The sequence below is a fragment of the Pithys albifrons genome, chromosome 2, assembly GCF_047495875.1.
Source record: "Pithys albifrons albifrons isolate INPA30051 chromosome 2, PitAlb_v1, whole genome shotgun sequence".
NCBI classification, from domain to species: domain Eukaryota; kingdom Metazoa; phylum Chordata; class Aves; order Passeriformes; family Thamnophilidae; genus Pithys; species Pithys albifrons.
In genome coordinates, this window is record NC_092459.1 from 30,132,069 (window position 1) to 30,157,391 (window position 25,323).

The 25,323-nt window shown below is 37.8% G+C and overlaps 1 protein-coding gene across 4 annotated transcripts in view; it reads right to left on the minus strand.

Moving 5' to 3' along the window:
- The window catches only part of COL12A1 (collagen type XII alpha 1 chain), a 100,905-nt gene that overhangs the window by 51,719 nt on the left and 23,863 nt on the right, over nucleotides 1–25,323 (minus strand). For all 4 annotated transcript variants that reach the window (XM_071548623.1, XM_071548621.1, XM_071548620.1 and 1 more), the window contains exons 14-26: nucleotides 15,517–15,786; nucleotides 13,380–13,646; nucleotides 11,292–11,484; nucleotides 8,549–8,670; nucleotides 5,819–5,968; nucleotides 5,614–5,733; nucleotides 4,911–5,075; nucleotides 4,580–4,726; nucleotides 3,825–3,964; nucleotides 2,547–2,676; nucleotides 1,373–1,518; nucleotides 979–1,108; nucleotides 24–163 (exon numbers count right to left, since the gene is read on the minus strand). In XM_071548623.1, coding sequence (XP_071404724.1) covers nucleotides 24–163; nucleotides 979–1,108; nucleotides 1,373–1,518; nucleotides 2,547–2,676; nucleotides 3,825–3,964; nucleotides 4,580–4,726; nucleotides 4,911–5,075; nucleotides 5,614–5,733; nucleotides 5,819–5,968; nucleotides 8,549–8,670; nucleotides 11,292–11,484; nucleotides 13,380–13,646; nucleotides 15,517–15,786 — 2,120 coding nt within the window. The remainder of the gene's footprint in view (nucleotides 1–23; nucleotides 164–978; nucleotides 1,109–1,372; nucleotides 1,519–2,546; nucleotides 2,677–3,824; nucleotides 3,965–4,579; nucleotides 4,727–4,910; nucleotides 5,076–5,613; nucleotides 5,734–5,818; nucleotides 5,969–8,548; nucleotides 8,671–11,291; nucleotides 11,485–13,379; nucleotides 13,647–15,516; nucleotides 15,787–25,323) is intronic.

Here is a 25,323-nt window from a genome sequence, read left to right on the forward strand (position 1 = left end):
TCTTAGTACTTTCAAGAATTTACCTCCTTTACATCAGCGTCATCAGCTATTTTGTATCTTAGGATGTATTTTCGAACTTTCCCTGGGGCAGGATCCCAAAGGATATTCATGCTGCTGTGAGTAACATCCTGAATTTTTAAGCCTCTGGGTCCAGGCAAAGGTACTGTAAAAATAACGACAGTAGGAAGTGAAAATGCTATTCATGGCAGAGGAATAGGTCTCTCACAGATGGAAATAAATTCTTCTCATGTCTTTCACTGAAATAAAGGCATACACTTTCTGAGAAGTTCATTGTCCTGGAAATTAGATGAGACAGTTTAGTAGCTCGGTGTCCCAAAAATGACCAAAATAGCTACAAAGTATAGCTTCACCTTTGTAAATTATGAGCAGAATACTTGTAGAAGTATCAGTACTTAAGATCATAATTTTTGGTGACAATAGTCACTTTTTATGTATGGTTAAGGTTTTAGCAATTTTTAAGGACATACAAATAACCATACTGCATGCACTATTCCAGAAATATGTCTCTTATCATTGGGAAATATTTGAGGAAGGGTATAAAAAAGGAAGCCATATTTAGATCATTTTTTTTCTTGATATAGTATGTTTCTTCATTATTTTCTACACTTGAGAGAATGTCTGAATTTGGGAACAACTTTTCTAAGTTAATGCAAGCAAAATTGAGAGCTTTTAAAAACACTGTGACCACAAGATTGTCAAGCCAACTTCCTTCATTATTCAAGGAAAATATTCTTTTGTTCCTCTTTTAATAGTTAGATCCTTTTCATTGAAATTGCCTTGATATCTTTTGGAAATGTATGAGTGTTAGAAAATGCATAAAACGTGGTTAAGGTGGTCTTCTAAACAACAACAACAAAAACCCACAAAAAACAAACAAAGAAAAACTGTTGTATGAAAAAAAAATTAAAATTAAATATTGCTGAAGCAATAACAAAACAGAAATCAAGACGTGCATACATGTCACTTCCTGGGTGGTGAGTGGGTCACTGGTGATATCACCAAACAATACGTAAGCTGTTAAAGTGTACTCAGTGTTGGGGATGAGATCTACCAGCTGCACCTCATTCACTGATGGTCCAACACGCATCTGCACATGAAAAGTAACACACCATGTTTAAAAACCAAGGAAAGCAATGGCAGAAAAGCAAGCAATGATTCAACTTCAAGGGAATTTTGTTTGTGAGATTCACAGTATATTTACAGCTTCCTGACTGATGTCATTGTATATAATATCCTAGTAAGTTCTCTGCACTTCAGAAGTACATGCCAGTCTTTTGCCTATTGTGATAGTCTAACAGTTTTTTTAATTTATATTTAGTAGAGTACAGGAAGTGAAGACAAATCCACTTACCTCTTTCTCCGGGACTGGGACTGTGGCATTCACAGGTTCATATGTTAACAAATAACCAGTAGCTCCATTGAGAGGTTCCCATCTCACTCGCATGTGGGTTGAGCCAATGTCATAAACATTCAAGTTTCTAACTGAAGAGATTGGCACTGTCAAATACAAAATGTTTGTTTGTTTATTTATTTATTTCACCTTCTTCATATTTTATATCCCAGGTAGCACCATTGAGAACATTGCACATGGGTATTAGGGTACTTTATGGATAGTAGAAAGGCAATCTGCGAGCACTGGTATTTTAAGTGGTTCTTAGTATAAGAATGAGATAATAGTCATCCCATTTTGAATGTGGCTACAGATTTGCTACATCCACAGCTAAACCTCTTACAAGTCTGCACTCAAACACTAATATTCTAAAAAGCACGATTAACTCACATGAATGCTCTAACAGGAAACAACACAACTGGTTTGGGATACGTACAAAAAGGCTTTTTTTGTCCTTTCCTTTTGATTTTTGTCTTTCCCTAATTATTAAATAAACATCAAAAACTACCACAGACTTCATAAAAATTATGCACATATTTTGACAGTGTAATGCAAGCCTAACACAAACCAAAGTGAAATGAACAGCAAGCATTCACTATTACCAAAGAGGCAGAAAAGTCACCCAATATTACATTCAGCATAAATATACCTCAATCATATAGACAACTCACAGTAGAAACATGGCTAAGTTATATCTCATAGAAGTGACATAACTGTGTTGAATTGGCTTTTTTGCTAATTATAAATAATTTCTACAGTATTCTGTCTGAGAGTAGTAGGAATTCATTACCTAGCATAAAAATAGAGTACACACTTGTTTATGATCAGATTTCTGGAATTTATAAACTCTGTCTTGGTGTAATTCATGTCTGTTGTTCTCGTTTTGTACAGCCATGCTTTATGGGCCTGGAAAGAAGCTGGGACAAACATTTCCTAACACACTGCAGTTTCATTTTGCTGAAGTTTTCCAGGCAAGACCTGAACAACTAGTGTAACACAACACAGTTTTGTAATTCAAATTAAAAATTTTGTTTCTGCTAAGAAGAAAGCCCATAGTGCTAAAAGTTCTACTGAATTGTTCCCCATATGCCAAACTGGCTGTTAACATGTTATTCAAGACGCATTTCTAACTTACAAGTTGTTTCCCTGCCGATCAGAGGCTCACTGCTTTCATCTTCTACCACAGAAAACACATTAACAACATATTCTGTTTCAGGTTGCAGATCTTTCAGAACTGTTGTTGTTTCCATCCTACTTACATAAAACTACATGAAAGAAAAGCAATGTTAACCACTGTGCGACAAGTACAATTGTAATCTTATCGCTAAGAAAAACAATCATTCCTTGTGAAACTCGTCAGAAATCAATAGTAAGGAGCTAAATAAATAAAGTATGGTCTTAAACTTTTATGTATTTTGTGTGACAGTATAGCATTATTTTTGCAAAGCAATCCATAGGGAAATCTCAGAAAGACTTTTTTTTCAAATAGAGCTGGATATATTTAGCATGACTTACTGTGCATACTGTTTTCAGACATGGTTTACACTTCTATATTAATAAACAGCATTTAAAACGTGCCAGCAATACATGTTACCACTTTGGAGAAAAAGTTTCAGACACCCAGGATAATCTAGATGGTTACAGCACATGGCATTAGCAACACCTTGCAGAACAGCAATGCCAGGAAGCAATCAAGCTGTAAAGTCAGTGTTCATTGGAACCACGGCACCAACTTTAATCAACGGCCAAATCCTGAGGTCATGATTTACTAAGAGTAAACTCTCCATGAGTCAAGAGTCTCCATGAGCCTCCTGAGTTAAGATTTAAAAGCCAAATTCAGAGATGAGAAGTTCAGTTAGGTACACAAAGGCAACTAACTTCACTCTTCTAAATACTTCATTCTCCTAAATATTCTTCTGTCTAGTTGGAGAGAGTGGTGAGCAATTCATATTGCCTAGAATCAACAGCTGCCAGTCACTGAATCTCTGAGTAGAGAAGGAATCACCACAAGATAAGCTTGATACTTTGCATTAAAAAGTTTGGAGTAGATGCTTAAGCAAAGATTCAAAGTACCATCATACACTGTTCATCTAAACATAACCTGTATCACCTACTGTCTTTTGTCTATTAACAAGAAAATGTATTATATTATGGTCAGAATATTTCTGGTACAGACATATTTAAACCAATAAATGACAGTGGAATAGGAGTAAAATGGAGTTACTAAAAATTGCAGTCAACTGTTTTTAAGAAGTACATTTTAGTCATTGATTCATGAAATTAAAACAATCTTGGCAGCCTTTTTTTCATTTACTGTTATATCATACACAGCACAAATTCAGAATGATATTACCATGATCTGGAAGTCCATCGTTATTATGGACAATGTAAAAGATGAACACAGAATACAAACCTGTTTAGGGCTACCTCCAGAGGTAGGGTAATATTCAACTCTGTATCTATCAACACTCTCAGGAGGTGGACTCCATCTCAGTCTGAAAGAACGAGGTGTCACTTCTGAAATGACTAGGTTAGAGGGAGGTGGCAAATCACCTAGAAGTGGAAGGAAATTTAAAAAATAGTCATATCATCAGGAGGGGGGAAAAAAGCACTTGAAGTATTTAATTATGTTTCTGTTTTCTCAGGAATTCTTAAAATAACTGCATGAAGAGCTAGCTCACCATCACACTCTCAAGACCAAATAAGCTCCCTGTAATGCCTATTCCACCTTCAACACCAGTGTTTCACTGGAGAACCATCAGCTAACAGTACTGGTTTTCCATGCTCAGCTTTGGTTTTGGGCTGTCAGACATTAATATTTGAAAAGAGCAAGGTTGCTGAAATTTTCCTCATTGGATGAGGATCATCAAAGAACCTGTCACAACAGGCAAAAAGCTGACACACTGCGAAATATACTTCATGATTCTGGGGAAAAAAAAAGAAGGCACATCTAGCCATGTCATGCTGTGTTAGGCATAACATAGTCATTGTTGAAAGGAAAGGAAGAACCCCTGCAGGGTAGTCCAGGTGGTCTGCACAACTTCCCCACACGAGCAGCTGAAAAAACAGCCAAGGGCTACACAGTGTTCCCAATAAGTAATAAAAAGGAATTAGCAGTGCAAGCACGTAAATGGAAAAAGGATGAACTAGACTGAAAATGTGATGTACCTGGACCTTTCACACTGTTACACAGATTCGTGGTTACATCATCAACAATGTTAGCCAGGAGGGAGAAATCTGCAACGTTGTAAGCATGGATGTCATCTGGATCCGTCGCAATCTGTTTCAATTCATTTTCGTCTGCATTTTTAATACCTTACAGAGACAACATGAAAGGACAGCCTGTTATAAATTATGGCCATGAAGCACAAGACCATGAACTTAAGTTCCTAAACACATTATTTGAATACCCTTTCAGGTACTTATGTCTGTGTCCGCTTCTCTGTGCATTTAGCAATGGGCAGGAGGGGGTTGCTACAGGACATCATACAATACTTACCAATTGCATACAGTTCCACTCCCTCGTCTCTGAGTTTTCTTGAAGGGGTAACTACATCATCTTGGGATTTGCCATCAGTGATGAGAACACCAATTTTGCGAGCTCTGGGTCTTAAGCCTGCGTTTTGTTTGAAGTTGTTTTTTAAGATGAAATCCAAGGCCATTCCTAGCATGATACAAAGAAAGTAACCATCACTATAACCTATTTCCATGCAGTAGTCATGGTAAGAGCCTATTGAATCCTAGTGATTTCACTCTGGCAAAATAATTCCACAATTTACTTCCTTCTAGAAGCATTTGGAATCTAGTTGCAGGCCATCATCTAGACTTATCAGCAACTGATACTATTTCAGGCTTCTCAAAGTCTCTGATCTCTTACATTTTATGCATTACACTCCTATCTGATCTCCTCTAGCCTTCCTTCTGGCTCCTAGTTGTCTTCATCCCAATCCTGACACAGAACTGACCTTTCATCTTCTCTTATACTCAACAGCAACACAAGCTCTTTATCACCCAAGCTCTCTTCTATCACATTTCTTCATACTTCCTCTGAGTTTATAAGGCTATGCTACACCTGTTCTCTTCCAAACATAGTATATTACACATCCATCACGGACATATTTGAGTTCACTGAACATTACTGGGGTCAGCTACTAGAATAATTTTTATTGGAGCTTGAGGACAATCCTGGCAGTGTGACATACCTGTTAGAGTATTGCCTCCTTTGTATGGTAAGTTGGCTACAGCCTCTAATAAAGACTGTTTGGTTCGGTAAGCATTGAGATTCCATTCTGTCCTGGGATCACCACTATACTGTGCCAGACCTGGGAAAAAAGCCATCATTTCCTCAGTTATTATGAGTCTGTGTAGCACGTATGCTCATTTTCCCTCCAACATATGACAACTTACCAATCTGTACTTTGTCAGGACCAATATCGAAAACTTCAACAATACGGGCAATGAAGTTCCTGATGGTTTTAAAATTTGGCCGCCCAATACTCCATGAGCCATCCACCAGCAGCACGATATCAGCTTCTGCTCTGGTTCTACACTCTAAACCTGTCATGTCAACCAGAAAAATATAGCCTTGGCATGTCAGCTTTCTTTCTCCATCCTTTTAGACGACATATGTCATGAGTTAGCTTCCAAAATAGCTCTAGTTTTATTCACTGGCACTCTGTCAAGTATGACCTGACTGTGAACGTTATTCACTCTAGTCACTGGTTCCATGGCAAAAGCTGCCTAAATTTCTTCATGTATGTTTCCTTTTGTAAATAAGGCTTCGCAAATGTCAAGGCCAGTGTTCTCTATTGACATGTCACTATCTGTTTTGGTCTTTAAACATAGCTGATAACTTGATTTCAGAAGTTTTGTACAAGACTTCTAAACTAACCACTGCCATGGCAGTGAGCATTACCAGATTACACAAATTGACCGTATTTTAATCTGTCATGTACAGAAAAACTACTGCTTATTTTTCAACTATGTAATAGTGGAATTAATAGTATATATTACAACCACTTTAAAATAAATTGCATTTCTCAATTTTGGGGGGAAAAAGACATAGTAATAAAGGTGTTATAGAAGTTTGCATGTACAGGAAAGCAAGAGCACAATTCACAGAAGACACACAAACATAACACAGGTAAGAGATACAGTGGGAACAAGAATAAACATTCATATAAAGCTGCAATGTTCTAAAAAGGTAGAAAGTTATTTCAGATATCTTCAGTTTACAAATTACAGAATAAAATATGCATAATATTGTTTTCATCACAAGGAAAATAACAAAATATTTATACAAAACAGAAAGACACAATAATTTTATCCACAGCCATTTGCGAAAAAAAAATCTTTCTTTCTCTTTTCCTGTAGATTGTGTTACCAGCTGCAAATTTTCTGGCTTCCTGCCATCAGAGCTTCTGGTCTTTATATGGAAGAAATCCCATTGAGAAAAATCAGCCACACTCATCACAGTTGAAAGATATTGTGATTTCATACATGTTCCACAGAATTGATCCAACACTGTAGACTCAGGAATATAACTATTCCATGTACCTGGGGGTTAAAAGTATGATCCTCTTCTGCACAGAAAATATAGATCTAGTCTTTAGTCAGGACAATAAAATCAGCTGGGAATAGGGTTTAAGTAAAACCACGTTAGTTCAAAAAACTGCATGCATAACTTCAATATGGAAGTTAAAGTTAGCTTCATGTACAACAACTACTTTCACTTCTAGATTTCTTCCAACTACTATAGTTCCCCACATGGAAAACTCTAGCAAAGGTACCAGATCTAGGGTGATTTTTTTCCCCTCTATTAATATACAATTTACTATTACATTTACAGTTCAAGATATAAATTTATTTTTCACATTAACCATGATTCAAATCTATGCATTAGTAAAATTAAATAGCTTAAAGAATATAACACTGAAGTCAGAAATGAGAGCTGCTATAATGAAAAATAATAAACCAGTGTTAGAGCAATTTTTTCCTGCCAGACTTATTGAAGTTTTACTCTAATGTCACTGATGGCCTGTTTTGTAGTTTCTCTCAGTCTTACCCTCCAGTATTAGACAGAGTAAGTTAGCAATTGATTAAGAAGTTTCTAAAAATGCTGTCAATAAAGTTATACAAGATGAATATTTTTTACACAGCCCAGTGTCAAAACAAGGCAGCAGAGAGGTTAAGAAAGAAGAATATAATCAGCACTCAAAAACCTTTTATTCTTTATTTAACTCTGAAAGAACTTTGCAGTTAGGTTCTTTCTCCTCACCACATTCTCTCTGATGCTTATGCAAGCTTTGAATGGTAGAGAAGAAAAGTCTTTGTTATTTGTGTATACTTGACTATTAAGAAGCAAAGACCTGTTTTTTATGCTTTCCATAAAGGAGGACTGAGCTCTGAAACTTTCTTCATCCAGTATCATTAGCAGGCAGAAGCCATTAACCACACCAAAGGGATCTGCTATCATAATATTCACAGAAACTTTGAAAGAAAGGTTTAGCCATACAGGGAAAAACTCCCAGATACTGCAGAGACTCTGCAACTGCCTTTCTGAACTAATTCTCCTCCTTCTATAGTAAAAAAAAACCAAAAGACTAAACAATGGATATGTTGAATATAAATTTAAATAATACACACTAACACTGGGACACTCCCAACTATCAGATCTTTGTTCATTATATCATCTTAGTCTTAAAAGGAAAAGTCACCATATAAGGACAAGCAAAGGGCTAACAATCTGCTTAAAATTCCTTGTTCTACTCCTGTGAACACCCCTGCAGATGAGCCATGATCTCTGTTCAAGAATTTGACCTTACGTGATTTAACACAGATGTGGATGGCTTGAAAATGCAATGCAGATGGCTTTGAATAATCAGCAAAACATGGAGTGCCTGCATTATCATCTTTATGAGAACATCTAAAGGGTGCAGGGGACTAGAATTGTGAACTGGGGCATGCTTAGTGGTCATTTCAGACCACCAGGTTTATGTCATCAGGGTAAGAAGTATACCGAATCCTGTAAACAAATATGTATATGCATTAGAAAAACAATATGGAAACATAGCAAACTCTCAGTCCTTTTCTATCCAAAATCCAAAACTGCCATTTCTTCAATGCAGTCATGTTTACCTCTAGATAAAAATGGCTCCAAAGTAGTATCTGAAAGAGTGGTCATCTCTTGTCCAACCAGGGGGTTGCTCTCGCCTCCTTCAAACATCCCAAAAACATTTACCTTATACGTAGTTCCTGCCCTGCAATAGTTAAACAAATGCACCATAACCAAAGTCATTTGGCAAGTTAAATGCTAAACATTTCACTCATGAAATTCCCACAGCAAGAAGAATCTCTTATGGAAAAGTAGGTGCTAAAACATGAAGACCAAATACTAGCTCTTCCACAAGACAGTGAAGTTTTGACAATTTAAAAGCTGATTTTGCACTCTATACTTAAATTTATAGCCTTCCTCATTCAAATTGTTTAATTCTGGAGAGAATAAAGAGAGCTTGTCAGGCAGCCAGAGATCAGGGCAGGAAAACTGGAGCCCTGATAGAATTAAATCTGGCCAGGGACATCAAGGTAAACAAGCTTCACAGTACATCAGTGATAAAAAACTAGGGAAAACATGGTCCCTCTCCAGAAGAAAACAGGAGACTTGTATACCCGGGATATGGAGAAGGCTGAGTTACTGAATTACTTTTTTGACTCAGTCTTCACTGCAAAGTGTTCCAGGCACACCACCCAGGTCACAGAAGGCAAAGTGAGGGATGGGGAAAAGGAAGAGCCAGGCATTGGAGGAGAAGATCAGGTTTGGGACCATCTAAGGAACCTGAAGGTGCACAAGTCTACAGGTTCTGGCAAGGTACATCCATGGATCCTGAGAGAACTGGTAGATGAAATTGCTAAGCCACCAGCCATCATATTTGAGAAGTCATGGCAGTTCAGTGAAGTGCCCACTGACTGGAAAAGAGAAGACATAATCCCCATTTTTAAAAGGGGAAATAAGAAAGATGTGGGGAACTACAGACTACAGAGATCAGTCTCACCTCAGTGCCTAGCAAGATCAAGGAGCAGATCCTCCTGGAAATTATGCTAAGGCACAGGGAAAATAAAGAGGTGACTGGTGACAGCCAAGACAGCTTCATAAGGGCAAATGATGCCTGACAAATTTGGTGGCCTTCCATGACACACTGGTAGATAAGGGAAGAGCAACTGACATCATCTACCTGGACTTGTGCAAAGCATTTGATGCTGTTCTGCATGACATCCTTGTCTCTAAATTAGAGAGAAGTGGATTTACCTACTAGAGTGCTCAGTGGATAAGGAATTAGCTATGTGGTCACACTTATAAGAGTTATGATCAGGGACTTCACGTCCGAGCAGAGATCAGTGATGAGTGGCATTCCTCAAGAGTCAGTATTGGGAACAGTGCTGTTTAACATTTTTGTTGGCAGCAGGGATGGTGGAATCAAGTGCAGCCCCAGCAAGTGCACTGTGTGGTGTGGCCAGCATGACAGAGAGAAGGAATGCCATCCAGAAAGACCTTGACAGGCATGAGAGGTTGGCCTGTGTGAACCTCATAAAGCTCAACAAAGACAAGTGTAAGGTCCTGCGCCAGGAAATCCAAAGCACAAATAGAGGCTGGTGATGAGTGAATTGAGAGCAGCCCTGAGGAAAGGAACTTGCAGGCAGTGGTGGATGAATAAATGAGCATGACTCAGCAATGTGCTCTTGAAGCCCCAAAAGCCAAACCTATACTGGGCTGCACCACTAGAAGCGTGACCAGCAGGTCAAGGAAGGTGATTTTCACTCTCTATTCTGCTTATGTGAGACTTCACCAGAAGCACTATGTCCAGCTCTGGAGCCACTAACGTAAGGACACAGACTTGTTGCAATGAGTCCAGAGGAGGGCCACAAAGATGTCAGAGGGATGGAGCATCTACCCTGTGAAGACAGGCTGAGAGTTGGGGTTATTCAGCCTGGAGAAAGGAAGGGTCCAGGGAGACCTTATGGTAGCCTTCCAGTACCAAAGGGGGGCTACAAGAAAGCTGGAAAGGGACATTTAAGCAGGGCAGATACTGACACAACAACAGGTAATGGCTTTAAACTGAAAGAGAATACTTTTAGGTTAGATATTAGGAATAAATTCTTTACTGTGAGAGTAGTGAGGCACTGGAAAATGTTGCCCAGAGAAACTGTGGGTGTCCCATCCCTGGACATGTTCAAGGCCAGGCTGGATGGGGCTTTGAGCAACATGGTCTAGTGGGAAGTGTCCCTGCCCACAGCAACAAGGTTAGAACTAGATGATCTTTAAGGTTTCTTTCAACCCAAACCATTCTATGACTGTATGATTCTTCAGCATTTAATGATCCTATTTGAGTGTATTTATTATATATTTTAATGATTCTACTTAGTATATTTGCACAATAGATTTTGACATGGTCTGAAGCCTACTTTACAAATCCAGACCTCTGAGAAAATGATTCGAGAACTAAATTCAGCTTTTTTTGAGAAACATGAGGCAAGGAACTTTTGAGAGGAAACTTCAGAAATCCCAGATATCCTCCAGTATCCCCTTATTTTTCTTATAGGTGAAATGCAGAACACAGCTCCTGCCCGTATCTTTGTCTCCTTCAGTTCCTGTGAGAGCACCACAAATTACTTAAATGGATAATCTCAGAAAGAGACCTGCCAGGTACCTTTCAGAGGCTGCATAACAAGATCTTCATAGCTTATTGAAAAAATTACTTCCTTACTTATATTAGATTCTGCCAGCCATTTCAATAACAAACTCTGATTAAACAAAACCCTAAGCTAAAGTTATTTGTGAAAAATAACAAACAACCAAAATCAAAACATGAGTTATTATGCATACCTAAGCTCCTCCAATACCACTGTGCTGTCGTATGGCCCAACTATTAATTCTCCAAGACTCCCATCATCTTCAGTAGGGTGGAAAGTTACTTTGTAGCCCTTCACTCGACCCGGGGCTGGCTCCCATGTTACTCGGAAACTTGACATAGTTGAATCAGAAGTTCTCAGATTTCGAGGTGGCTTAAAGGGAGAGGCTGCAAGGATGGGAAACAAAAGACTTTAGATCATGTCTGCATATGGAAAAAGAATCAACAAGTATGCTTTTATGCAAAAAAAAATACACATGTAAATCCAGTATTAGCGATAGTCCTAAACTCTTCATGCCTTTTTTTGACATAAAGACAGGTATTAAAAGATGAGCAGTGAGATTCTTGCCACTTTATTGTAGCTATCTAACCAATGCAGGTGAAGTTTATTATTGAGGCTCCTTCTGCAGTCAACTGACTGAATAAACAGCCTGGCAGTTCAAACAACTTCACCGCCACAGGTATGGCAGTATGTCAAAAAACAATCCTTCAGAGAAGTGCCAGCCAAACAGCTTGAGGTCTTTAGGTCAAGAGCAGCTTCTGCTGAAGACTGACAGCTGCCCACTGCAGGTCAGTACTCAGGGAGTGGTTAAGAAGCCAGCTGCTAGCTTCTGCATCACTTTTGTGTTTGTGCAACTCTAACGTGCATTATGGAAACCACTGCAGCAGTGTAATCTCAAAGTTGTAAAAAATGGAAATTAAACAGAAAGTCACAACTATACCTTTGGAGTGAAAAAAAAAGATAGACTTTGCCTTATCCCTGTGCCTATGCAATTGTCTAACTGTAGTGGAAAGATCATAAGCATCCTCAGATTGTGAATTCTGCTGAGAAATAGTAGTTACACTCCCACCCACACAGAAAAATACAGACTCTCTGTCTCATCTTCTGTAATACTTCCTGAATTACGATGACAGCTTCAACTAACAAGATCACTCAGGCCTCACTTGCTTCTGAAAAGTGTTTACCATCACAGCTATTTAGACGAAAAGCACAGAGGCATATCTTTATCAAGATGAAGAGTTCAAACATCAAAAGCAGCTGGATTATCTAAACTTTATCTCAGCGTAACTTTCAGCAAGGAAAAACCAGGTATTCGTCAACAACTGACTCCTTTCATGACTCCTTTATATCAACCACATTTTAGGTTAAAAAGAAATCTTCCTTCAGTAACTGAGGTGCTGATATCTCCACTATTAAGAGACTTTTTTTTTACTTCCTGTCATTATTCAATATAACATATGTTCAGAGAACAGAGAATGGCATGAACTGTTTACAGAATACCTCACTGAGTGGCACTATTCCCCCAAAGGCAGAAACATCTTGAAAAAACTATTTTGGTAATGCCTTTCTATCTATGGAAGCAGCAAACTGACTAAATCTGGTTGATCTGGGTATTAAAAAACCATTTCCTTAGAAAAGGTAAGACTAGCATCAGATACATACTAGCGGTAGAGTAGAAAATTAGTATTGCTTTTACCACAAAAATGTTCTCACTGGAACTTAGTAAATGTTTTAGAGTTTTAGTTTCTGAGAGAGAAGACAGCTTGTCCAAAAAACTATGAAGTCAGGCCTCCACAGAAGAATCTTCAAAATCATCTACTCCTCCTTTTTATTACTTTAGGTCCTCCCCAGAAATACAGTGACCAAAGAAGACAAATCTAACAACAGGATGCTAGGTAGCTCTTTAATCAATATCCACAATCAAAAGGCAAATTATGAAACAGCTGACAATACTTGATTAAGTAGTCTATTTACTGTCTTCCTCACAAAACACCTTGTTTTGACTTCTGATGACAGTGTTTCAAAACTAGCCTAGTGTTTTCAAACAGATTTTGCACCAAACTTGCACCCTCAATATCAAGTGCAAAACGCTGTGCTCAGGCTATGCCATAGTGAAGTTTCCAACAAATCAAACTCTCTTCTCAACCTCCAACATTTTCTCCCATTTGCCTGTCAATTCGTCACCTTGGAAAATTCCACTATACTTTTCTATGTATCATGACTATTATTTTTAAGCACAAAACTTGCATTACAAAATCCTGTACAACCTTATGATACATACCTGTTGTTCCTTCTGCTTTTCTTGATTTTCCTGGTCCAAAATCATAAATTGGAACAACACTTAGGTCATATGTAGTTCGTGGCTTAAGTCGCTTTAACACTATGCTTGTAGCAGGAGCATTTACTCTTCCAAACATCTGTCTTCCTCCACTCCGTGGTCGGTAATACACACGATAAGACAAGACTTTACCAGGTGAAGGTTGCCATGAAACTCTCATTGTATTTTCTGTCTCGTTGTCTACTGTCACAGTCCTGGCATTTGGTGACACTTTTCAGTGTAAAAATACAGAAAAATGTTTACTTTATAATATACATATATATTCCAATGCATGCCTACAAAATCAGTTCTACCGTATTAAAAAATAAAATTGCCCTCTTTAAAATTACAGTGTTTGATTGTGGGGAAGACACAGGGGAATCTCACAAGCCGTTGTTAATTATTTTTTAATTGTAATGGACTAAACAGAAATGTGCTTTTCACTGTGGAGAGAAAAAGAGGGAAGTACAAATCACACGATGACACAACATAACTGGGAGTTTTATTTAGTCACACTTCTCAACAATCCATTAAATAATGGATTCAGCACTCTCAAATGAAAGTGATAAATTATAAAGCCATCATTTTTTCATTAACACAATGTCCTATAGAGTTATAAGTTTTGATTTTACAGGTCTTATAAGGTGCTGGTAAATAACTAAACAGCTGGATGTTGGACCCCATAAAACTATCCTGCAAATAGTGATGAGTGACTTTCCAAATGCTTGGAAAATCGCTCATCACTATTCGCAACATAGTACATGTGCTGAAATAAGCCCGTGAACTAATAAAGCATTTTCTCTACAAATTACAGCATTTGCCTTCTAAGAGATATTTTCCAGACTGTACAAACGGTATAAATAATCTGAAGGGAACTGAAAGGTATGCAATGCTGGCTGTCAGCTGAAATAAGTTATCTAGGTTTTGGCAAAACTGAATCTCTTTGGCATGCCAGAATTGGTCAGTATTTCATCACATGGTAAGGTAGGCTTTGTAGCTCCTAGGAACTGACAATTACTAATGAAGGTTTGTACCAGAAAGCTGCAATACTAGTCTTAGGTGTGGGGCTATTGATAGGCCTGAGAGCAAGTTCCCTCAGCACACAGAGAGAAGCAAAAAAATGACAGGGCTAAACTGCCTACCTAATCTGAAAAAGGCAGGACAACCTGGAAAAGGCAGAACTGTTGTGCTTGAACAAAGAATTAAACCATGGGACAGCTGACTCTGGGGAGTCAGCTCTCAGGAACAGCAGCAATCACTACGCTTGCAAAACCTTAAGAACAACTAAACTGGGTCAAGGACAAAGGTTAGCGTAGTTCAGCAGCCTGTCTCCAACAGTAGTCAAAACAGATGCTTAGGAAAAAGTACAAGAATGTGTAAACACACATTTTGCTTCCCCAAAGCCCTCCCTCAGGCTTCGTCTTCACATGGCCCCTTTAGGCAAACACCAGAAACATCAGGGCTGATCTAGGGCATCCCTTCATTTGTTCTGACTCTTTTACTTTCCAATTCTGGCTCTAAAGAAAATAGCCATTCCTGGCCTCTCAGTGTTTTTTCACTTTGCCTACACTGCAGGAGGAGGCTTGAGCCTGCTTTGACAAATACTACAAAATGTTTAGCAAATAAGAAAAAAAAAGAAAAGCTCCAGCAAGGTAAATAACAAACATCAAAATCACCCAGTAAGCCTCAGTTTGAGGACTGTGAAGACTGGAAAGGGCAATAGCTTGGAAAGGAAATTCATTCATTCTGTGGGAATTTACCCCACCTTTCCTCCTTACTCTATCCATAATATTTTCTCCACTTGATTTCCAGTAGACACACCAAGCCTATGGAAGGCTGACTTCAGAGTTATTTTCAGACAAAATCGTATCTTAATTTGGAACTAATTCTTGCTGAATCCAAACCTACATGACACAGAAGATATTTTTGTGGGTTTTTAGTTGTCCAATAAAATGCCAGAATTGACTGAGTTGCGGAGGCATTTTGATTCAGGGAAACTTCTCATGCAGGGGCAAGGGCAGAAAAAAGTCCATTTTCTTTAAAAAATTATGGTGTCATCATTAACAGAATATTACAAATTGTGGTAATGTACTACACTCACCATCAGTAAAAGCCTCTCCTTCTACTGGGTCTCCTTCTCCACTCCTATAGGCTGCATATACTGAAATCCTGTATTTAGTCTCTGGCTCCAAGCCTTCTATCACAGCATCCACCATTTTTCCAGGGACTCTTTTCTCTCCCACTGTGTCATCATAAAGGGATTTCCATATTATCCTATAATAGTTAACTGTTCCTGGAGCTGGTGTCCAGGATAACCCAACTGTAGTGTCAGTTATATCTGTGGTAACCAAATTACGTGGTGAACCACGTTCTGCAAGAAAGAAAACAGCAAATTGCCTCTTAATTACAAATAGCAAAGTACAAACATAAAAGTAAAATGATCATAAGAGCAAAAACTATTTTTTCCCATCAATATTAGTTTCAAAATCATGCATTTGTAGTTCCAAGAGAAAATTCATGAATGTTTCAACAAGATGCTTCAAGTTAGTTTTCAACTGTGCATGATCCTATCCTTTATCATGCAAGATACTTAGCAGTAATGCCTTAGAATATGCAAAATAAAAATGGCAGTATTTGAAGACATGGAATAAAGCTAGTACTTAAATGTGGTGCAACTCAAGTAAGTTTTAACTCTCAAATAAATAATTTTATTTCTTTCATTCATTTCATTTATCTGCATCCTTATGTGTGCAACTTTGTTCTGGGGGTTAAATAAAGGAAACTTTTACCTGAGTAAAACAGTCCTTTCTCTGACAACTTTTTCTTCTTATTTAATAGTACTATTATCTTCCAGATTACCACTTACATCTATTTCATTTTATGTTTACAACTAATTTGCAATTTGGCTACTTCAAGCCACAGTTAGAGCAGAAAACACTCCATCTTTCCACTCATAAGAACTGCACCTCTTTGCTCCCTGCAGTTTGTTTCAGCCAGCTTGGAACACAGGAGGCAGATCATTAGTCTGTGAAATCCAGTTGTCTGCTGGATACGTGAGTCTCACCTAACACATCAGAGTAACTCTATGGCTTGAAAATTATGCTCATTGGTTTAAAGTAGTGCAATGAAAGGAGTGCCTCTGTTTAACATTTCACATACTTTTATAACATATGTACAATTTTCCTATTGCAGTGGCTTGCTTTTGATGGCAGGAAAGGAGCACTGACTGGTGGGTTTAATGCAATGGATTCATTATAGCAAAATCTGCAAAAGGGATCTACAAAATCAGATCTACATACACACACAGCAGTTTGATTCTTTGGTGTGTATTCTCTGTGGCATTTCTCACTGTACAGGACAATCCTGAGAGATTACTTAGCAAGAGGACTTAAACACTTGAGGTGGCCTCATGGCATCACAGTTTTGCCCTCACTGATAAAAATATATACCTGCATTATACCATAGCAGCCACAGGACTAGAATCAAAATTCTTTGAACACACAGAAATTCAGTACCTATCCAATTTCCACTGCTTAGGCTCATTGCAATAACAGACCTCACTACATTTGGAAACCTGAAGCAGTTTCAGGCTGAGAAACAAGCTGCTTAAAGTCATATACTGTGTTTTTACTTTTCATGTTCATTTGTCTTTTACTTCTACCACAAATCTGCAACATTTCCAAATACAATCCCACTAGAGCAAACAAGACTACTTGTAGAAAGCTTCATTTTGGAAACATCTTAGTGCCAGCACAACTTCATTAAAGTTGAGTCAACAATTCCCATTTAGCTTAATGATGAATGGAAATGATTGTCAACCTATCTGAATATAGTAAAGATTTGTGAGCTACACAGATTACAGAATCAGAGGGTAACACGATGATCATGAAGATGACTCTCAAATATAGCTAACAGAGCATGTAAGCAAACTCTTTCTGTTCTGCTGTTTTCTGATTTTAATTCACAGTCTTAGGATCACCTCATCATGGTTTTCTGGAGACAATTCTTTTTCCATCCTAGCTCTGCATCAGTCCTTACAATTTTACTCTTCAAACCAATTTTTAGCCTCACAATATAAATCACCACAATTTATGGCATCTTCTCTTAAAAAAAAAGGTTAAAATAGAGAGGTTTTGGTAAAGTTCACTTATCATTTCACAACAGCACTTGCATATAGTGAAAAAAGTTATAGTGAAAAGGCCTGATCCAGCTCATGCTTTATGAAGTCTCACCAAACTCAGTGACTGCATTAAATGAAAGCCAGGGCAGAATCTAAACCAAAGAGCAATTTTCCTGGAAGCCTGAAAAAAAGATTTGCCTTCTAAAGTAAATTACACCAATTTTTCTGTCTGCTCTTAAGCTTCTACTCCCAAATCTTGGCTTTTTCATACAATAAAAAAAATTATTAAGGCAATCCAAATGGAAAAAATATGGAAAACCCAACTTGATATAATGCACAGATGTCTCACAATAAAAACCTTTCTTTCCATATTTTAATGTAATATAAATATACAAGTCACTTTATTTTGGCTACTTTAAAACATGGCTCTGCCACAACATGATTTCAGTATTAAAGTATCTGCTACCACAGCACAATTTTTTGCAAGTCTACTCTTGGACATTACAGTTAATGATATATGTTGGAAATACTGCAAAAATAACTGCTTGTTTAAAAACCTTATTGATTAAGTCATTATTGAGGTCATTAAATAACAGAGGAAAATAATTTGTTTGGAATGGACTATAATGAACTGCAGTTACTTTAATATGTTGCTTCTGAAAGAAATATTCTTTGGAACTAAATGTCTTTTTTACAAGGCAAGGTAAGAGAGAGGAAAGGATCTGGGATTCCTACCAAACCACCAGAGCTAAACGGAAAACTTTTACTTCAAATAGTTGGAAACTGCTGACAAGACAACTTACCTACTAAGGGAAATTAGACTTTTTATATGTTACACTGCAACTGAGAACACTTCTTTAACATAACACACCAACTTGATTTGCACCTTATGTGTGAGGTGGAAGTTCACTCACAGATTTTTTCTGTTTCTGTTTCAATGGATCTCCCACAAGTAGTTTTGCTTTGGGTTTTTTTATTAGTGAAACAGCTGTGTTTAAAATATAGTCCAGCTCTAAGTCTTAAATTATTAGGATTCCATGAAATATTATCCAAACTGCTACACTCGGACTCAAGAAACATATTTATGCTCCACAATAACATGGGTAAAATGTAGTCACTCACAAACATACAATTAGACCTATGAAATACTTTTCTCTTGGATTAAAACAAAACATCTAGGTAACTTCCCTACATTTCATGCACACACAAAAATCTACAACTGTGACACCTGAACAGCAATTTTGTTCCTTGGTTTACATGTTCAGATAAGCTTGTTTTACATCTGCTTCTTGCCTGCTTGTTTAAGCAGGACAGATAAGGAGCATAGAAAGACAATGCACACTGCAAGAAAGAAAAGTGCTGTCTGGCAAGTGGGTGTCAAAAGACTTCTGCTTTTTCTTGACTTCAAGTGGAAGGTAATGTATACTTATCAGTTCATACAGCCTGTGAGATGTCAGCAAGCAAGGAAGGAGTTGCTTTATGAAAATTATTCCCCAACAGGCATGGGGTCCTGTGATGCTCTGGAGCAGCAAGCCAGCTGGTGTAAGCACAGCTGTAAGTCATGCTGAGTGCATACACAGTAGAACAAAGTGTTTGCATGGACACGTCAAAACCCTGCCTGGGGGAGCAAGCCAGTCACCAGCTTCAGGCTATCAGAGTCACTTTGGTAGATTTAGCTCAGAGCACTTTTCACTGCCAACAGTCCCCTGTACACCTCTACCAATGCTCAGTGCAGAGACACTTAAGAAATCTACTTGGTAACTTTGAGTCAGGTGCTTTTACACCCAGTTCTGGACTTCTGCAATGTCCAGTTTCCATATTAAGTTTTTCCACTGTGGTGTGCCAGAGACACAATATGATATTAAAGCAGTTTCCCTCTGTCCACTTGGCTTACTTCCCATTGCTCTCCAGCAATCACTGTTGTTATTGAACACAAGACTGAATCAGCTAAAATTAAAATGTTGACATTCATAAAAATCAGATGGCCTTATTCAAATGGCCTTTCCCCTTAGAAATATTTACAAAACTCCAGCTGACCTCAGTGGGATTTTTACATGCAGTTTGGGCCCAAAGTTTAAACAACTTTCTGGATGTGTTTTCTAAAACTGGGTTTCAAAATCAACCTGCAGTGGCAAATTTTATGCAGAGCCGTTTCATTTAAGTCAAACACAGGATTTATCTAAGCCAGCATTCTAAAAGGTCATAATCAACTAAACAAATGAGCCTTCACTTCCAGAGGTATATACCAAAATGTTATGGCCTGAGTCCTGCCTTGTTTACTCTGGGTGTAAATCACGAGTATCCCACTGAGTCCGCAGGCTCAGTTGCCACAACCAAGGATCCAAGTGCACCCATCAGAGGAGATGATGACAGACTCCCTTTAAGGTGTTACTCTAATGGTCAAACTCTTTGCAGCATTGGAGGAGGCAGTCGCTTGGGTTGGCTGATCTCCTTCCCTCCAAGACTTAAAAGTAGTTGGAATACCAGACCTTAGGCATGTAGAGAGCAGACGTGGGCAGGGTGCTGGGAATAGTCAAGGATTTGTTAAAGAGAGGGATGTTCACATGACCCCATTAGAGCAAGTTTCTTCATTTTCTGCAGAAAGGTAAGAAGATGCCAACCAGGACCCAAAAGAGAGGGACTTTAGCCAGAACACTACCAACTTCCTGATCTAGATTACACCAACAAATGTTCACATTCAGGCCCTTTAATATTTTATCTGACTTTTCCAATAGTTAACCAGTTAACTGCTCTCAACTATGTAGAAATATCTTATTCACTCAACATTCCCCTGTGTTATTTTTTTTTTCTGGTATATATTTCATTTTCTAGATAAAACTAAGCTTCTTTCCACAGATTATGAAAAGTCAATTTCAAATGTCAAACTCAAAAATCTTGGAATGTATAATTTTAAAAATGCATGAAACAGCATTAAATCTCTGAGGACACTGAGTCCTTTTTCTGTCAGGACGAAAGCAGCATTACACAGTCTGAACATTACGTAAAGTGTCTGTGATATCCTAAAAACCTCATTGTAAGAAAATGTCACTTGAATTTGTACTATTCTGCCTGTGGGAGGTCATTCATTTCTAGAGCATTCTTATGTTACTATAGAAACAGCAAAAAGAAATAATTTCTTTACCAAAGAATTACTATCCATTTTCTGACTAAAAAAAAGAGCTCCCTTACAGATCCCCAAACTTAAGATACAAGAAATGTATACAAGAGAAAATAACTTACAATTGTGCTATAGCACAGCCCAACGCTCACAGCACAAATAGCTACCCGTCAAACGGAGTGGCAGCATTGGGCCCTCTATCACTGAAACATAAAGATTCTCTTTCTAAAAGGGAAGAGACTATGACATAATTATCTCTCCAATTTATCTCCTGAATAATACACTGTGCCTCTTTTTGATTATTACAAAATGCACATTGGTAAGAAAGAAAATGGGTTGACATCTCTGCTAATGGAGACTAGCAATCTCATGTATGTCAAAAGAACTTTGTCCATTTTTACCAACTGCATGTCTAGCCTAGGCTCTTCACTGATATAAGCGGAAGTGCTTTGAAATTTCTCAGTGCAAGCAAGATGGGAATCTGATCATCGAAAAATTTTCAGAAAAAAAATAAAAATAAGCCAGCTTTTTCTCCTAAATTTCTCTGAAACTCTTATTTGAAAGTGTAATGACTTCCCTACTTATAGTCAGTTATGCAATTATTCTTAAAGCTGTTCTGAAAAATATATAACCATCATCAGAAGGTCACTCATAAAACGGATCCTCAGCTTTCAGACTTTTCAGAGATTTCTTAAGTTTAAGCATTTTTCTATAGTTTGGTTAACCTAGCAATGAATTTTTTATTCTTTAAAACAACTGCAAATTATGAAAGTTAATCTATTTAGCAGTTAAAGTACAGTATGTTCTTTTAATCTGACAGCATGAATTTGGGCAGAAAATCAAATTCTTGCAAGACTTAAAACCACATCTCTTATTAAAAAACAGGTTAGGAAAACAGTAGCTCTCACAAACTGCTCACTGTCTGCTGTGCTTACATTCACAACCCTCACCATGTTTCTCATTGCATTTTATTTCTGCTGTAAATGAATTTCTGCTGTATACGATCTTGGGCAACATCATATAATCCCAAAACATATTGAAAGCCAAATGGCTTTCTGGAGTGTTTGGGGATAACAGGGGAATTTTTCCCTAAGACATTCCATGGGTGTTTCTTGCTTGTACTTCAATCTGTATTATGTATCATCAGATATAACCATCAGTGCTAACTTGTTTAGTTCCCCCAGTTCTCACAAGTCTTGTTCCATGCCATGGCAAATGGCAGTCTCCACTGATTTGATTTACTTTAGCAGTTTCAACAACTTTGTGTGAGCTGAGGGGACACATAGCCTAAAAGCATGTCTGAGGAAAATTTTTCCATGGCACCTTTATAGAAAGACTCAACCAAAGCTGCCCAGTGATGGATGGATCACCATACACTTTTGAAAGTGAGAGAATAACAGTGAACAGTTTTCTGCAGCACATATTTGCACAGGCAATTATGTTTAAAGCAGTATGAAATATAAAGCTCCAGAACTTTCACCTCTTGATGGTACCTCATAAGTACAGACAAAATCGGCCAGTAACTGAAAGAGGCCGTATAAAAGATGAGAGCACTATAAATTTCCTGAAGTCTGGATTACTGAAGAAGAAAAGCACACTCTTTCAACAAAGGGGTAAAAACACTTTTTCCCTTTTCCTACCTCACAAATACACACACACACACACACACAAAAAAAAAAAAAAAAAGAAGAAATAAACTCTCTGAATAACAATTACCTGGTAATGGAACAGCACTCTCAGAAATGAGTCATTTTCTGATTACTCATTTGTTAACCTCTCTATACTGTGTTGTCTGTGAACAGTTCATAAAATGCTGATCCTTTGACATGTGTTTATCTTTGGATTGGACCAGAGAGCTATGCAGTTTGTAGAAGAGATTATCTACAATTACTTGGGGGAATATTTGCCCTCTCTGTTTAAAGCAGAGAAACAATAAGGGCAAGCATATACTTAGCAAAAAATAAATTACAAGGAGAAACTGAGATTACCCAGCTGGGTAATGATATCAAGTACACAGATTGAATTCTGGGTTTGTGTGGATTGATCTTCCCATGAATCCTGAAACAAACAAGCCACTTCAAAATACTTAAAAATTGTCTTGCAGAGCAAAGCAGAGGAAGAGGTGGAACTTCCAAGAGCAATTTGCAACTGCTCCAAAATACCTTGGAGATAACAAACATAACTGAAAGGGCCTTCATTGAATGCCTGGGCAGATATGTCCTTGCAGATCAGGTTAGAGCAGTCTAAAAACTTCCCATTTTTTTGCTTTCTGCTGAAGGAGACACTTGTCTGAGATAGTGTAATTGCCCATGTGAGTTCTACTACATGCAGAGCTAAGTAAATCATTACTGAAGGCAGTAAGAATGTCTGCCTACACCCTTAATCGCAGGAGACCATTTAGTGATTCAGTAAAATTCCATAAACATCTGAGAGTTTGGATTTTTCATTTCTTGCCACTTGAGTATGATAGCTGGAGAAGCTGCTCTATCAAACTCCTCTGTCTCATTTTCCTGCTAGTGCTGAAATGTTTGCTACACTCAAACTGATACCTCTTAGGCTACATATCAATACCATAAACTAGCAACAGTCCCAGTCTGAAAGGCAATCTCCAGCCTAGCTCTTGATATGATGAGGAGTTGAAGTGTCCAGCAACTATGGCATCACTGAATAGGTTTGGTGAGAATTCATATGGTGAAGACATCAAGTAAGCCCCGTAGGGATTCCTGATATAGGAAAATACTTAAGTGCTCAGTATTTCAGTGTTGTTGGCAATGAAAAACACACACCACACTGTTTTGTTTCTCAGACACCATGGCTCACGGAAAAACTAACTGAAATACTAAACACTTTTTTATGGTTCCTTTCACAGCTTTTTTGTCATTACTGTTGATAAGTTTATTTCTCCAGAAGTTAAGATCTGTCCTGTTTCCAGCCTCAGTTAGACAAGTTATTTCAGCTACTTGTTAGTCAAGTATTCACTTCACTGACCTGTGTGACTTTTCATCCAGGTCCAACCATATTTTAGCTTCATGGCCAGCATGACTTCTCTTCTCATGTAAACATCTATACTAAGCTTTGAAGTGCAAATGTTACCTTTCAGTTCCAAAATTGCAAACATTTTATTCTTAATTGTCTGGTTTTCCTCAAAGGCTTTGTCATTTTATCCTTCAATGAGTACCATACAGTGAAATACTGTCTTATATGCTGCAACAAGTATTCTGAGAACCTTTCATACCATTACTCAAAGAGCCTTTTAAAATATCTACAACCTATGTTCAGAGAGTTCTGACTCAATTCAAGTACTTCTATTGCCCTACAAAACTGCAGATATGCCGATTGCTGAAATATACAGTAGATGTTCCATGAGGAAATATCATCATTTAGGCCTTTTCTGTCATACAAACAGAAATTTATATTCTGTTCTTTCCCTTTGATCACCTGCTAATGACTGACATCCCTACAATGTTCTTACTAACATTTTATCTAACTAAGAAAATTAAATAGACAGTTTTAATATGAAGAGTAATGTTTTCTGGAGAGCACCCTGATAGGATTTCCAAATACAGCTGAATCTTCAAAGAATTTATATTTGAGTCACAAAACTATACATGTCAAAATGGTACAAGTAATTTTTAATTTGGTTTCTGCTCAGCTGAAGAACTGAATACAAAGTAATTCAGTTGAGTGATAGGATGCTTATTTACTCATATTTGTACCTAGAAAAAAGTCTGTCATGGAATTTTTCAGGTAATGTTTTAATTCAGTTCCTTAGAGCAAAATCTCTTACAGAAATGATTCTGTGACCTTTTAAGTGCAACACCCATTTTAAATTTCATTTGGTTGCATATGAACCCATTCCTGAGATACAGGCAACTATTCTTTTAAATTCTTTGACTCTTTAACTAATTTTGAATTTTTTTCTCTTCTTATTAACAATTCAGCAATGCAGAAAGTTCAAATAAGAATCAGAGCTCCTGGGCAGTGGGGTGGTGCAAGGAGCACTGAAAGGACAAGAGAGTCTGTACCTGAGATTGAATTCTGCTTTTCTGATGTCTTTGTCTTTTGGATTCCCTGTACTTCATCCACAGCTCTCTCTAGGATGTGTTCTAACTGAAGCTCTAGGCAATGTCTTAAACGACTTTTCTCTTGATCAAGTTTTATGATAAGGCAAAAAGCTAACCTTACTTTATGAATTTGAAACAGACTTCATCTCTCCACATTTACATGTTAATAATCTCACATGAGTTTACTACAAATACACTCAAAGAACATGTTTCCACCAAATGCAAATGGTTAACTTGGTCAAACCTTTACTAAAATGAGGCATCTCCCTAAGGAAGTGGATAATTCAGTCTGTTTATCAGTGAGACAGAGATCTCTCAAGATTTGCAAAGACAGGCATTCCTCTATCCACTGACAACATAGAGGAAAAAGCAGGGATGTCAGCTCCCCTGTCTACTTGAGATACAGTCTGCTTTTGTTCTGAGAGTGAAATTTGCACTCCTGGTGTACAGTGGCTCAGGTTCAATGGAAAGAGTAAAGGAGATTCTTGCCCAGCATATACTACAGCTTTGTGAATCTGCTGGGATGTGGAGATGGTGATGTGAATTTAAACTCCCCCAGACTGTGCAAAGCCTACATTTCCATTCTCCCTCTTCCCTCCAAAAAAG